This window comes from Nycticebus coucang, chromosome 16 (assembly GCF_027406575.1).
Source record: "Nycticebus coucang isolate mNycCou1 chromosome 16, mNycCou1.pri, whole genome shotgun sequence".
NCBI classification, from domain to species: domain Eukaryota; kingdom Metazoa; phylum Chordata; class Mammalia; order Primates; family Lorisidae; genus Nycticebus; species Nycticebus coucang.
Window position 1 is genome coordinate 16,191,905 of NC_069795.1, and position 16,839 is coordinate 16,208,743.

The following is a 16,839-nucleotide window of genomic DNA, read 5'->3' on the forward strand; positions in this document are numbered from 1 at the left end:
ACGGTGTGTGATAGACACTGAAAACTGAGGAGGCGGAGCATGGTGGGGGCGGGGTCAGAGATAAAGCTCTACCTATCAGGTAGACTGTGCACTATTTTAGCGGCTGCTACACTAAAAGCCCTTACTTCAACATTACATAATTCATCCATGTAACAAAAAACACTTATACACCCTAGGTCAATTGAAATGTTTAAAAACGTTTGATTATTTTCAAATAAGTACATGGAGTTGAGAAAGGAACAAAATATGAACTTGCAGTTTTGATCCATGTTTAATGAAAAAGAAGTTACATGAATAGAAATGGACATATAACGCAGAGATCAGTCTAGGAATATATGGTGATAGGTAGAACAGGGAAAGATCATTTTAATTCTGAATTTACGCACATATTCCTATTAGTTGTTACTGACCTAAAACATCTCCTTAAATCCAAAACAAAGTAATAGGTATCATTTCACTGATGTTTTCATGGGAACGCACCCAAGTAATGACCAAACAATACCTTTCCGTGTCTCTCCCTCTGCGTAGAACACACAGACAAAGGCAGAGATGTTTTCTGGGAGGTAACAGAGTGTGAAGAAAATACAACCTTATCTGTTTTTATTATAATAGCAACTTAGCACTGGCGAACCTGCATTGGGCACAAACATGATATCTGCTAATATTTTCATGAGGAAGCTTTTATGATAGGCAGCCATTTATTCTTAGTACAATCGATCCCGAAGGGATGAAGTCTGACTGGTGCACGTAAATATATGCAGAGAAGTTTCTGATGGTTTAGATTTGAGCCCATTTGAAATATTAAAGGCATGAAATTTAAAAACACACAGATAGGGAACTACAAGGAGCATTTACTGGTGTGTTGCATGGATGTAACTCAGCTCATGATTCTCAATGGGGCCAATATTCTGTTTTTTATCATTTTTACTTTGATATACACCATGATCATATTAAAATATATATATATGTGGAAAAGAATTCTGATCTCTGAAAACATATACTGGGAATAGCTTTGCATTAATGATCTTACTTGTAGTAAAATATCCCTTCTGTCAAGCTAGAAGCTGACAAGCATTAAACTCACTATGTTTGCCATGTGGGTAATACAGAGTAGCAATCGCTGCGACTCACTATTCTTTTAAAATAAAAATCATGTGGCCAGCGCAAAGCAGTTGCCAACTTCATATGTGTACATTGCATAATAATTTAAAGTTAGGACGACCCCTGCCTCTTCTGATACTGTATTCGAAGTTTCTCTAGTTGTTCCACACACTGGGCCTGGGCCAGCTCCAACGTCCGATTCTCCTCCGTCAGAGCCTCGAATTCCCGAACCAGCTGAGCAGCATCCACCTTCTCCTTTTCTGCCTGATCCAACTTGGCAATGAGCTCCTTTCTGAAGATCCAGGGCACAGAGCAGGAACAAGAACAGAATTCAATGCAGAAAAATTATTCAGCAATGGCACAATGAAAGCAGATTGTTTCATTCTGCTCTTCTAGATTTCTCCCCACCTCTGCTTGCCTCCAATGATTTACTTTGATTCTTCTGGCTCTGTAAACTTTAGAACTTTTTATTTGATTCCTGCACCTCTAGTAGACACAGCCAAAATACTAAACATACACAAAAAGCCCCACAGTTCCTTCCAGAGTCCAAAAAAGGGATTTTTATAAGAGTATACCAAATCATAAAAATTATAACTAATTTAGGAAAAAACACATAAGAGTCAGTTATAATTTCTAATAGTATACGATGCTGCCTATTGTCTTGTCGTTTGTCCCTTACCCAGTCTCTGTTCTCCAAATTCAATTGTCATCTTCCTTTGTTTCCTATATCCAAGGTTACGAAATCTTCACTGGCTTCTTTGAACTAAAGAATGCCCGCTCTATCCTTGCAGATATTTTTTTTTTTTTAAGAGACAGAGTCTCACTTTATTACCCTCGGTAGAGTGCCGTGGCCTCACACAGCTCACAGCAACCTCCAATTCCTGGGCCCAAGCGATTCTCCTGCCTCAGCCTCCCGAGTAGCTGGGACTACAGGCACCCGCCACAATGCCCAGCTATTTTTTGGTTGCAGTTTGGCCGGGGCCGGGTTTGAACCCGCCATCCTCGGTATATGGGGCCGGCGCCCTACCCACTGAGCCACAGGCGCCACCCTCTTGCAGATATTTTTTTCCCATGTCTTTCCCTAGTCCTTAAATATATATTTTGGTCCTAATTAACAAAACAATGTGTCTCCTTTGGTACTGGCCTGACTCTACAATTGAGGAAGCAGGCTGAGGGTACAGGAGGAAATTTATAGTGACAGTGCCTTAAGCAAATTCAGTTCTCAGTAAATATTTGTAAATAATTCATTGATGTGAATCTACCTTATAAGGAGCTAAATATCTAAGCCCATGTTTAGATCTAATAAGCATGACAGCCCAAAAGGATGCCAGGTCTGCTCCCCAAACAGGGTCAGTTAATTCTCACCTAGACTAGATCTAATCACATTCTTTGTCTCACATCTCTTCCTCCTCTGCAGGGCACAGAACAGTTGGTTCTTCAGATACATGGTTCCTAGATGGGCTTCCTAATGGGCTTTGTACTGCTGGTGTGAACATCAGATGACTATAGATTGTATCTAGGCAGAGTTTTCAGACTTTTAAATTTATTCAATATGTATTTATAAATATAAACCAACACATGGAACACATAATTACAAAGATCATATGCCCTAAAAGTTGGCTAATTAAAAAAAATGTAAAGGTAAGTTAAAGAAAAGTATTGAGTAAATAATAGTGTGACTATGGCATAATTCATAGAAATCGTACCCAATTGACGAAAGCTTAGGACACACTGCCACCCATCTCGGTCCTAAACCCTCACTTCTTGGCCTCCTCCTGCCCTGCAAAGCCCCTGAGGTTCTTTGGGTGTGTTTTCAGGGAACAATTTTGAACCCCTGTTCTAAAGTAGTAATCTCTCCTTGATATGTAACAAGGGCAAATATTCTCTTCCTTATGTCCATTCATTACTACTGTTGCCCACATTTCTAAGAGCCTCTCTTCTTCCTTCTTCCACTGATCAGATACTGATCTAATACTACATAATATGATAAGAAAAAATGAAAACAGATTTTCTTAGAAAGCAAAAATATTCAAGTTTATATTGGAAACAAGTCCATCACCACTGGGAGTAAGGGAGAGTTTCCTGATTAAAAATAAGACCTCTTGTGTTCCAATAATCCAGAACAAATAAATAGCCTGACCATCTCATGTATTTACATCTCCAAACATTGTTTATTATATAATACTGCAAGTTTTAAAAAGACCAAAACTTTGAATATAAGCCCAAACTATTTTTACATGAATGTATATTCATTTGTAAATTATATATGCACTAATACGGACCTTACAAAGCATACCCAAATGTAGATATGTAATGAGGTAAGATTGTATGCTAACACTCATGAGTGAAAGGCTGATGAGAAGTAAGGTATTTACATCATCTCAAAATGTACTCCCACAATTTGCTTATTAACTGCAAAGGGGAAAAGTGTGGGGAAACCTGGAAGACAGTGACCAAAGGTGACACCAGTAGTGAGATGAGAGGAACAGATACAACATGCACTGCAGGAGACACCTTGTCATTCGTGTGGTGTCCCTGCCAAAAATGCATAATCTGAATTTAATCGTGAGGAATACCAGAGAACATCAAATTGAGGAAAATTCTACAAAATTGCTAGCATGTGTCTTCAAAAATGTTAAACATCAAGAACTATTCCATATTTAAGGAACCCAAAGAGAAAAGACAACTAAGTACAATCTGATTCTGGTCTGGGGAAAAATAGCTTTGAAGAAAATTACAGAAACATTGATGCAATTGGCATATGGTCAATAAATGAAATAGTTAATACTATTGTATCAATGCCAAATTTCTTGATTTTAGTTATTATGCCAAGGTTAAGTAGAGAATGTCCTTATTCTTAGAAAATACTCACTGAAGTATTTAGGGCAATAGAGTAGGATGGTGTATGCATGTACATGTACAAATATACATATGCATACATATATTTATATATCAGATATTTATGTACACACATATAAATACATACATATATTTATATACATATGTACATACATACATACACACCCATATCTATCTACCTATCTATCTATATATATATAGTGTGTGTGTGTGTGTGTGCGTGTGTGTGTGTGTGTGTGTGTAGGTGAGAAAGAAAGAAAGAGAACCCCAGTAATATTTGGGGAGGAAAAATAGGCACAACTGGGGAAAGAGTTGGTGAATCCAGTAAAGGCTATATGGACATTCTTTATACTACTTTTGAAACTATTCTGTAAGTTTGAAACTAACAAAGTTATGAAAAAAAGAACAAAAAGCAAATCAGAACATAAATTCTAATATTTTCTTCCTGCACCCAGTGAAGCCCCTTTTGTAGCCAATTTGGTATTCAGTGAGCCAAACTAAGTGCCCAACCAGGGACGAATGAAAGATAATCTGGAATACTGATAAGCACACATGCAAAGTTCCCTTGGGCTATTACCAATCTTTGGATCTTCTGTTGCGCTTAGAATAGACTGCCAATAAATACCTGCTGAATGAATCATAGAAGAAAAAAAGGTAGCTCAATGGTAAATATAGTAATTTATAGTTTAAAGTTAAGTAAAGAGAAACTGGACATGTTCCATTTAATTAAAAAAGTCACACGGCTATTAGGAGCCAAAAACCAAGCCTATTCTAATTAAATGTTTAGAGCTCTGCACCCTTAAGTGTACTTTAAGCAGTAAATTTTGATAATTAAACATTTATAAGTAAAAGTATTCATGTGACTATCTTAAGGAATATTAATAAGTAAAACCTATATAAGCAAAAAGAAATGCTCTAAATTCTTTATCCATCAGATCTTCTGTTTTTGCTCTATATTTTCTCTTTTAAATTACTTGTGTCATAAAGATAATTTAGGTGGAAATAGAGTTTCACCTTCAAATCATGGCCTGGGAGTTTGTAGTACTGGGAATAACAATAGCTATCTTCCTGGTTCCATGTCTGACCTTGTTTAAAACTCCTGGAGCCATCTGTTATTATTTTTGACTGGTAGAGACAATAAATCACAACACCACAGATTTTACAACAAAGAAGAATGGTCAAGATTGTCTAGTCCAATCTTCTTACATTGGAGAAAATCAATAATAATTTCCCCTTTACTGGCATCAAGAAGACTCAACTGATAGGTTTCCAAATTAGTTTCATGCATTTGATAAGCAATTATACAGCTATTCAATGAATACTGTCAAACCATCTGTTATCTCCCATGCAGGGCCTATTAATATAGACACATTTTGCTCACCTATTAGCAATTCATGATTAAATCCTGGCATCAAGCTACAGAAACCATCCTATAAACAGATGATCTGAAGACCAAATCAATATTTCTAATTGATTAGACTATGGTCCTGCCTTTGATTTCTCAGTTATCATTTCTATTATTCCCCTCAATGTAATGTGATATGAAGATAGAAGATCATAATCACAGAAATATTATTTCTGAAGTCAAAACCTGTAACCCAGCTTTTCATATAATGTAGTTCAAGAGTCTAAAGGCCATAACCTTGGGGTCCACCATAGATCTTCTATTCCCATCCTAACCCACATGCCTGGAAAATTTTTTGTTTGCTAAAAGAAATAGAAGGGAAAGTTCAAGTGACTTGTTAAAGAAAACTTTAAAACCTTGTGGAAATTAATTCCAAAATTAAGGAGTTTCTTTATGTTGCAGGAGCTTAAGATGTGGATTCATCATTGGGACAAGTATTTCTCTGATCTGGGAAGACCACTACCATAGTTCCTGGCACTCTGAAAGTTGGCGAAGAGCTTTCATTTGGAAAAGGCAAAATTCTATACTACTTAGCCCCAAGGAGCTAAAGACTTTTGGATAATAATGTAAAAATATAAGGTCATTACTATAGAGAGAATTTTATTTTAAAATACAGATGTAGATTGTACTCTTGGTGGCTCTTCAGAGACTTATGTGTAAAATACAAGCATTTATTCACAGGAGTGGAGAAGATGCCTTAAGATGACAAAAAGGATGTGAGCATCTACCTTCATCTTATACAGGTGGAGTAATAGTAAATGGCATTGAACTGGAACTTCCAGAACTCAGTCTAAACTATGATGTTGAAGCCCTATGTATGAACAAGACATGAACAAATATACTTCTGTCTTCTGGGAAGCAAAGGGCAATACTGCACCCTTGAAGGAGGAAGTGGCACTTGCTCAGATCCAGGGTTTCTCAAGCTTGACACAACTGATGTTTGGGTCAAACAATTCTTTGTTATTGGAGGCAGTCTATACGTGGAGATTGTAGAACGTTTAGCAAAATCCTTGGCCTCTACTCACTAGATGCCAGAAGCAAAACCACTCCCCCTCCCAGTGATTACAACCAAATTGTAGACTTTGCCATAGTAGGGATGGGGCAAGGGGTAGAATGGGTAGAGAATTGACTCTTTGAGAACCACTCCTCTAAAGGAAATGGACGTTCTGCTTACCAACAGAGTCAATCCTGGGATACAAATAAGGTGACAAGCAAAGTTTCCTAGCTTGGCTCCCCTAGAGATTGGATTGGAGCCTGTTTCCTCAACAAGAGAAACCTAGCTAAAGGCATTCTCACTGAGAAGTGGTAAATGTTTCTATCCTTTTTTGATAGGTGTTCAGGAAGATAATTAAGTGGAGGGATACCTGGAAATGAGATTCCAGCAAAATGACTGGACTGCATGTGACTAGGTGGTATAAAAGGTTCAAATCATGACAATAGAGGGAGGCATAGTAGAAAGTGTAATCTCAAGCTTCATGAAATCTGGGATATTGGGATAAAACTAACAGCTAAAATGTGAGCTTCCCTTTGGCTATTCCTCTACCTCTTAAGCAAGTGAAGAGTGGAGACAGTTCCTGGACTCTTATATTCATTCTCTTAACGAGTATTTATTGAAAACATTGTGCAAGCCAGGTACTGTCCTTTATTCTTGCAAACCAAGTCAGTCTTGGGAAGTACATTTCCATTGTTAGAAAATGAACTCAAATCCCATGCCTTACCTTAACCAGAAGGCATCTTACCTGTATTAGACATCACAGGAAAAAGAGGATTGGACTTTTCCCTCATGTGGTATATACCCTACAAGCACTTGTGGAGAATTATTTCTATTTACTGTTTATGATAATGAAAACAATTGAGGGAGCTGAGTAAATATTTAAGAAAAATACGGTTGTACATATAAGTGAGGTTTGATTTGCAGTGTTTTCTTGCGGTGCAATACTTTTTCAAAGAAAATAATACAAAGGGAAGCAAATAAAACTGATAAAATTAAACCATCTCAGCCAGGCATAGTGACTCACACCTGTGATCCCGTGATTTGGGAAGCTGAGGCAAAAGGATTGCTTGAGGCCAAGAGTTTAAGACCAGCCTGGGCAACATAGTGAGACCTCATCTCTAGGTAAAATTTTAAAATTACCTGAATGTAGTGGCATGCATCTGCAGTCCCAGCTATTTGGGAGGCTAAGGCAGGAGGATCACTGAGGCAGTTCTTTGCAGCCCAAGAGCTTGAGGCATCAGTGAGCTGTGATCGTGCTATTGTACTCTAGCCTGGCTGACAGAGGGAGACCCTGTCTATGAAAAAAAAGATTAAAACTTCTCTGACTAACCTTGTCAGCCTCTTGCCTGACATCCTCTCCATCTCCAATCTTTAAGAGACTCCCTGGAACATGCTTTAAAAACCTTTGCATTTGGGAAATAAATGCTTCTGGTTAAACATAAAAATCTCTTGTTATTGGCTAGGTGCACTGGCTCACATTTATAATCCCAGCACTCTGAGAGGCCAAGGTGGGAGGATCCCTTGAGCTCAGGAGTTTGAGACCAGCCTCAGCAAGAATGAGACCTCATCTCTACTAAAAACAGAAAAATTAATGGGGCATCATGGCAGGGCCTATATTCCTAGCTACTCAGGAGACTGAGGCAGGGTGATCGCTTGAACTCAGTTATTTGTGGTAGCATGAGATAGGCTGACACCACGGCACTGTAGCCTGGGTAACAGACTGAGACTTTGTCTCCCCCCCCAAAAAAAAAAGAAAGAAAGAAAAAAGAAAAGAAAAGTATATACACAATTTTCTGTTTTCATTTTCACATAAAAATTCTTATGTTGTAATATTTATGGAAAAAGATATGGCATACATTCCAGGTTACTATATATTCAATTACATGAAAATACCTGTTCATATGCAAAAGGCCTAGAAAGAAATAGCTGAAAATGATAACAGGAATTCTTTAGAGATGCAAGAATTCTTGGTAATTTTTTTTAAGATTTCAATAAAATTCCGTCCCCCACAGCCTCTTTTTGTTTTACATTGATTCTTTAAATTGTATTTTTCCATGTTAATTTTATAATCCTAGAAAATGTTTTATTATCTTTATCCATCCAATGGACGTGACTTAAAATAATAGTTACATCAACTCTTCTCTCATTGCTCCTTTGTAAATTCTTCCAAACTTGACCCAGGGAGACCTCCGCTGGAGATGAGAGAGAAGTTCAGTTTAGAGTTCAAAGCTTAATCTGTGCTTGAATGACCCAGTAAAGAACTCTCTTTAAAAATGCTTTACTTAGCATCTTTTTTTTGCATCTCGCTAAGGCAACATAATCAAGCGCACTTTATGAAATGATGGGGAAGAAATTCTCATCAGAATCGTCAAAAAATGAAGAGCTAATTACCTGGGTCAAATCCATTTGGCCCAAATTATCTTGCTTAAAAACAAAGACTATTTAAGAAAAGATCTGTTGCAAAATGAATTTCTGCTTTAATAAAGTCTTAATGAAAACAGTGATCACCAACAACCCCTGAAAGACCAAGTTTATTTATAAATATATATAAGATATAACCATATTTCTCAATTTAACAATTTATCTTAGCAGCCTTTTATTGCTGATCTTGGCTTTATATTTTAAATATAGACCACACAAATTACAAATAAAACATATATACTCATACTATATTACTAAAACCTACAATGACCACCCTAAATCACATCCCTCATATTTGGCCCTATTCTCAGCACCTATGGCAGGTGATTAGGAAACAAAGAGATGTCTGAAAGTATTGTTGGACATGGTGGTTCATGCCTGTAATCCTAGCACTCTGAGAGGCTGAAGCAGGAGGATACTTTGAGCTCAGGAGTTTGAGACCAGCCTGAGCAAGAGTGAGACCTCGTCTCTACCAAAAATAGAAAATATTGGCCAGGCATGGTGGTGGGCACCTGCAATCCCAGCTGCTTGGGAGGTGGAAGCAGGAGAATTGGCTGACTCAGGAGTTTGAGGTTGCTGTCACCTTGGTTGAGGCCACAGCACTCTAGCCTGGGCAACAGAATGAGAATATGCCTCAAAACAAAAAAGGTCTTCATGTCTATGGGAACTATACAGTCAAAAAGGGTAACTTTTTAAATGGGTAACTATTGGTTACACTAGCCTATAAAACAATCATTACAGTGAATTTCCCTTTGCTCATAAAAATTGCTGGTCATTGATGGTTGGGGCAGGTATGTGGTTTGAGCCTTCCTCAAGGGAGAGTAGCATCTAGGCAGCACAAAGGAAGAAAGGGACACTTTAGGCCAAGAGGTGGTGTGAGAAGGACCCACCTCCTGCCCTGGGGAATGTGAAAAAGCCAATGTAGATGAAGATAAGAGATGAGATGGGAAGGTCTAGAGAGGTGCTCAGGCAAACAGGAGCAGGTCTTGAAAGCCAGGCCAAGAACTGGCTTGCATTTTCTAGAAATGAGAAACCATAGTCAGGGAAACCAGTTTTGGTATTACACCAACCAAGACATGAATAAATCCTGAACCCAAATAGTAGAAGTAGCAATGGAGAAAAAGGAAGTTAATAGATGTCATGAAAAAGAAAGAAAAATAATAATAAAAGAATTTGGCTTTGGACCCACATTTAGCCAATTATTCAGGGATAAACTCCAAACAGGTTTGAGAAGGAAAGAAGATGAGTTCTGTAGGAGCACACACAGGCATTTGAGTACCTAAGTAGGGGCTCTGGCACACTTCTTTGCAGTTCTGGAAGGCTGTACAAACTCTGCTAGCCATCTTATTTCTACAAGTCAACTTTGCCTTTTCTTATATTACTATTTTGCTGATGTTAGAGAATGAGAGTAGGAAACAAGGCTAAGGCCAGATATAGGACCTTGAAGACTGGGTTGCAGGTGTTAAAGTAAACAACTTTTTTTTTTTTTTTTGAGACAGAGTCTCACTCTGTCACTCTGGGTAGAGTGCTGTAGTTGTCATAGCTCACAGCAACCTCAAACTCTTGGGCTTGAGCAATCCTCTCACCTCAGCCTCCCGAGTAGCTAGAACTATAGGCATGAGCCACAGCACGTGACTAGTTTCTCTATTTTTTCAGTAGACACAGGGTCTCATTCTTTCTCAGGTTGGTCTCAAACTCCTGAGTTCAAGCAATCCACCCACCTTGGCCTCCCAAGTACTAGGATTACAGGCGTGAGCCTAAAAAGTAAACAACTTTAAACAAAAGGGGCTGATAACTGCAGGCAAGAACTGGTTTCAGCTGGATTGTCAGCTATCCCTGACACCTTACATGAACTTTGCCTAATTCCAATATCATTTACATTGTTGTTTTAACATTTCTCTGTCCATGAACTCAGCATAACTGTTCTAAGAAAGTCATATAAAATATGAAAATGCAAGGGAACTCAATTCTAGAAATTACTATCCAAATTCTTAGTAAAAGCCAACCCCTTGACCTTGAGGATTCCCCCTCTCAATTAATAAAACTACGAAAGATCTAAAACCACTTCCTCCCAGTGCAGCTTCCCTGATTTGCACCTGCCTGCTCACTTTCCTGAGAGTGTACTTTTGCTTTCAATAAAAGCTGTCAGTTGCTTGATTTATGTGGCTCATCCTGAAACTTTTTTCCTGATTATCACCAAGAACTTGGAAAAAGTTCCATTTGGGAGTTAGTGACACCTTTATGGAGAGACAGCCCGGTGATATCACCTGAGCCTTGACGTGACTGCCTTATTATACTTTGAGGTAAGCATATTCTTATGTCTCACCACTTTCACAGTAAGTGACAGGTGCAAACTTTACTCCATATTATAGAACATGGGTACCTCTGAGCAGGTACGAGGGTAACTCCTCAGGCCATGCAGATTCTAATGGTTGCCAGACATTGGGAGACAATAGCTAGGGAAGTGTCTAGTGCCATGTAGAAGCGCAAATACTCCCTCACTAAGCCATGGGAACCTCATGCTTAGCCTCTACTGCTAGACTTCATTCTTACTTCTCTGTACCACTTCCTAGGATTTGAGGATAAGCCACTTGCAATTTAATATACCACCTTGCAAGGTGGGGATCCCCTTATCCTGCTTGCCCTTGTAATAGTAGCCAATCTCCCCCATTTTCTGTGTTTGTACTATGTTTTTGTGGAAGGATTACAGGAATAGACAGGGTGACCTGAGGCAAAGGGAGCTTGGACCATGGTCTCATTTGATCAGACAATTGATTGAATGCCACAGAGTAGAGGTGGTTTTGTCCAAAGAACTCCTGTGGAGGTCAGTTCCATCTGCACAGGAAGAAAACTTTAAGATAGCAAATGTTACATAAAGAATGGAAGAGGAGCCTTCCAGACACAGAAAGCTCCAATCCCTTTAACCACCTTGTCAGGGCTAAAAGTGCTCTATCAGATCTGGGAAAGAGGATGGCAGGATTATCAGAGGTCTTGGAACTTGAGAGATCCCAATTCTAGAGCAATACACCCCAACATAGAGCCACTAACAATTGAGTATGGCTCATACTTCAAGCTGCTGGACAATTCCTCACCCCAGCTCTCGAGTTTTTGAATGCCAGGGTGGGAAGGTATCCTCCTTCAGGGCTGCTGTCCACTGGAGCAAGGAGGTCCTCCTACCCGGGAGATGAGGAGGGTGCTGGGATGCCCAAACTTCACAAGGTTGCACACATATGGCTACCCCATATATGGCTATTACTGACAGATGACCATGAATGCTGTTGCAACAGGCAACAAACAGGGAAGAGGATGGGGAAGCCCACAGTGCTACCCCCCACCTGTGAGCCCACAAAGGATCTACTATTACCCCTAGGACCCTTGAGGAGACTCCATATTATCCATCCCTTTTCATTCACTTCTTTGAGATCTTGTCCAGAAAGCCAGAGGAATTGGGTGATATTCCTTCCATCTTGAAGAATTCTCCACTCAATGTAAATGAAGCCAGATAGTTCTTGGCCTGGCTTTCAAGATCTGCTCCAGTATGCCTGAGTATCTCTGTAGAACTTCCCATCTCATCTCTTATCTCATATCCCTATGTAACACTGCCTAGCCCCAATATGACCTGGGTGACAGAGAAGTCCGGCCAGTCAGTATGACTCTAAACTGTCATCCTATCCTCAATTAGACCTCTTTTGTAAATGACAGAAGAAATGATCTGAAGTCCCTTATGTTCAGGCATTGATAGCCTTTGGGAGAAATCCAGAGGCATAAGGCCATATAAAACTGGGCTCGTGAGACCCTTGACCTAACTCTCATGCCCTATTTTGACCCCAGTTCAGAAAATTCTGAAACCCTTTGGAGACTCCAAAGTAGGGACTGGGACCCCTTGAAGCAATTGTAGCCTCTGCCCCTGAATCCCACCTCACCTAAGATATATCCTTAACTACCCCCAGCCCTAAACCAGGCCTTGGACTCCTATGTCCTTTATAGGAGGCAGCCACAGACCAAGGGGCCACCACCAGAATGCATGTTCCTTTTTCTATATCAGACCTTAAAGGAGACCAGACAAGCCTTGGCCGGTTCTCTGAGGACACAGGAAAGTTTACTGAAGAGTTCTAGAGCCTGACTTTTCTTTGATCTCTCGCTGAAAGACCTTAATGTGATTCTCTCTCACTGTAGCACCCCAGAGGAAAATAATGTGAATTTGGGCCCTAGCTTGCTTGAGCTTTGGCTGGTGCTTTAAATGATGCCCAAACTCTCCAATACCCTACGGAAATGAAAGCTGTCCCCTTCACGATCCCAACTGGAACTTTCAACAAGGCTAACAGGGAGTAAAACTCAGAGCCTCCCAGAGGCCCATGGTCTTTTCTTGGCCTTTGAAACCACACAAGACGTAACTCCAGTTTCAGTATCCCCCAGGAGACCCTAGACCAAGTAGATCCCCAAGTCTTGGATAAAGGATTCTAGGAAAGGCTAATGGAGCAACTCTAGTCAAAGTTATTTTGAAAAGTCCCTCATCCCATCCTCAGAAAAAAAGTAGTATCCTCTAAAGGGCACTTAAGACCGTGATACAAAAAATTTTAAGCCATAGGCTATTGACACCCTGCCCCTGCAATTCCCCATCTTATCTGTTTTAAAACCTAATAGAGAGTGCCGCCTAGCCCAAGACATAAGGACCATTAATGAGGCTGTTGTGCCTGTCCATCCTATAGTTACAAATCAATATTCTATATCAGTTCAAGTTCCAGGAGAATCTAAGTGGCTTACCATTCTGGACCTGAAAAATGCCCTCTTTTATATCCTTCCCTATCAAGGTTCCCAATTTTTGTTTGCTTTCAAATGGACTGATCTAGATACAGATTCTCACAACAGCAAACCTAAACAGTTCTCCTGTAGAGGTTTAGAGATAGTCCTCACCTTTCTTGGAAATACCTTGGCTAAGAAATTACAAAAGTTGTCCCTTTATAAGGGACTATTCTTCATTGGCCTTTGTAAGGGGCTATTCTTCAATATACAGATGATGTTCTTATCTGTAGCCCCACCAAGGAATCCTCTACTGACAATACAGCCCAGGGGAACTGTCTTGATTTGAGGGAGGACAGAAGATATAGGGCCTCTAAAGCAAAAGCCCAAATAGCCTCACAAGTTGAATACTCAGGATACATTGAAACCTCAAAATAACATTCCCTGTACACAAGAAGGAAAGAGAGGCCACTTCACAACTTGCCCCTCCACAAATATGAAAACAACTTAGGACATTTGGGGGAGTGGCTGGATTTTTCAAGATTTGGATTCCTAGCTTCCATGTCATGGGGCACCATACACTGGTTTTATAGACCGTTTGACACATTTTCATCACAATGGTTAACATAGCCTTCCTGGCATTTTCTTAGTTATTGTGTTAAGACATTTATATTCTACATTTACTAAGTTTCACATGTACCCTTGTATGATGCTTTATGAAATTTTTTAAGGACTCATATTTTATGTAAATATATATTCTGAGTATTCCAAAGAATTTATCAAAATTCTTAGACCAAAAAGAAAGTCTCAGATATATGAGGGAAAAGCTATGTTTCTGATCTCCTAGTAAACATTTTCTAATTCCCTATAACCAAAAATCCACATACTAAAGCAAGTAATTAAAAAGGGTTTGTTAATACACACGATCTTACAGAAGTGTGACCCCCAAATCTGTACTGGCCACCACCATGTTATATTGTCCAACCAGTACCCTGAGATTCTCAAAAGTTTTAAGAATTTCATGTCTTAAGAAAAAAATATATTTCACCTGCTCTCATTTAAATAATAAGTAAGAAATACATATCCTATGTTATTCTAATAAACGCAAGGGAAGAAGAAATAGAAAGATGAGGAGTCCCAACAAGTTTGGGTTATGTTTCATGCATTCAACAATAACTTATTCAGGCTGGGAGCAGTGGCTCATGTCTATATTCCTAGTATTTAGAGAAGCCAAGGCAGGAGGATTGCTTGAGGTCAGGAGTTCACTACTCTCCTGAGCAAGGGCAAGATCCCATCCCTATGAAAAACAGAAAAAATTAGCTGAATATGTTAGTGCACCCCTGTAGTCCCAGCTACTCCTGAGGCTGAGGCAGGAGGTTTACTTAAGCCCAGGAATTTGAGGTTGAAATGAACTATGATCACACCACTGAACTCTAGTTGGGACAACAGAGTAAGACTATGTCTCAAAAAAAAATATTATTTCACCTTTAGCTGCCATGTCTTGTACCAGGCTTCAGGAACTAGATGGTGAGCACCTGACTATCTGTGCTTTTATGGCACATACTACTTGGTAGAAGATGCAAATAGTAACCAAAAGGTCTCCCTGATACCCTTGTAACTACAAACTAGCCAGTACTGTGAAGGAAAAGGCTCTTATCTGGTGCTTAGAAAGTATAAAAGAATGGGAGTCACTAGGGTAGCCATCAGCAGAAACAAACGCAATTAAATAGAAGGATTCTGCAACAAAAAGTTATGAGTAAAATTAAAGTGCTTTAATTAATAGAACTGTATAATTCCCTACAGCAGAACTGTAATGGTAATAGACCCTATCAAGTTAAAAATTACTCAGACTATAAAATGCAGTTAGTCAACTAACACACTGACATTATCCCAAAGAGCTATCCCAATGGCTTTCTCTCTTCATGGAGGAACTCCATCATTGAAGCGTTAATTAAAATTCACCCCAAGCCAAAGTGCTCTGAGGCCTCTGGGCACATTCACAGAGAACACAGTGTGGCTCTGGGTGGTATTTCGGCACTTTTAATTTCCTAAACTAAAATCTCTTATTCCAAAAATTAAGTTTTTAGGAAGAAGCACTTCTGCTATTTCTTTCACTATTCCATAAAGCAAAGCACTTAATGTCCGCAGCATTTCTATAATCATTTCTATGCTCTCCTTCCTTCCCCCGCCCCCTGCTCCCTACTCAGGCTCTCCCCTGCCCGCCACCCCTGTCCTTGTCCAGCGGCCAGGGCTCAGAGGTGAGAGTGCTGGGGGTGGGGGAAGTACTTACTTCCTTTCCTCAAGCAGGGCAATTTCCTTTTTGACCTCATGGTATTCTTCTGCTATTTGGCAGTGCTGTTTGAACACCTGCATGGATTCCACGGAGTCATGACAAGGCGGCAGAGGCTTCACAAACAACAAGAAGAAATCAGTCCATTTCTTTGTATCAGAATAAATCATCAACCATTTTGCTCTGTTGATGTTCTTTAGAGGAATATTTTTTTACATGAGAACAGCTTTGTCGATCAACCTTCAACAGAGTTCTGCTGCTTCTATTCGACTAGAAACAGAAATGTGGATGGGTCTTCTCCACATCCATCTCCTACTATCATTCCTGGGCATTTCAGGCCTGACCCAGAGCCCTGGAACCCATCACATATCAGTTACTTGCCACACACTGGAGTAAAATGAGTCTCCTGGGGATTCTGAAGTTCTCCCCAGATAGCTTAAACTCTGCATTAGAGAAGGGCAGTGGTGGGGAAATATTTTAGTGGTCTAATCATCCCTTCCTTTCTGTGCCTGTAGCCCAGAAGCATAATCTTATCTTATAGAGTGGAGAAGAAAGGCTTTCTTTTGAGAAATACATCCAACCTGAAGATACTAAACCAGAAATAATGCTTGCAAGGATTAAAGAAAACCTACCTGAAAGATCAGACCCCAAATGAAACAGTGCTTGAAATAGAGGCCAGAGGCCAGCATGCCAAACCCTTCTGACCACAGCATGGTGAAAATCCTACTTCTGGGAATTATTTTTAAAGTATTACTTTTCCCTGAGTTTATTATTCTGCCCAGTTCAGAAAAAAATTATAAAATCTGAGAAATATCAGGTCATTGTTCAACAAGCTCTTCAGTCTAATCCTTTCCTCACCACAGTCTCTATAAACCACATATTTGATTAGGTCATACTCTCACTAACTGTATGTTTGAAAATTTAGAACTAGTGAATTCCTTTACTATTTGTTCCCCTCATTCTACTCTGTGGGTGTCACATTTACTAATCCTACTTAGGGTGTAATAGAAATGTAATAAAGTTTGTGCT

General features: G+C 39.5%; 1 protein-coding gene across 2 annotated transcripts in view; it reads right to left on the bottom strand.

The window, feature by feature from the left end:
* Nucleotides 1–585: 585 nt before the first annotated feature.
* Nucleotides 586–16,839, bottom strand: part of MAP3K7CL (MAP3K7 C-terminal like) — a 40,752-nt gene continuing 24,498 nt past the window's right edge. For both annotated transcript variants that reach the window (XM_053565184.1, XM_053565185.1), the window contains exons 4-5: nucleotides 15,811–15,926; nucleotides 586–1,393 (exon numbers count right to left, since the gene is read on the bottom strand). In XM_053565184.1, coding sequence (XP_053421159.1) covers nucleotides 1,213–1,393; nucleotides 15,811–15,926 — 297 coding nt within the window. In that variant the 3' untranslated portion in view covers nucleotides 586–1,212. The remainder of the gene's footprint in view (nucleotides 1,394–15,810; nucleotides 15,927–16,839) is intronic.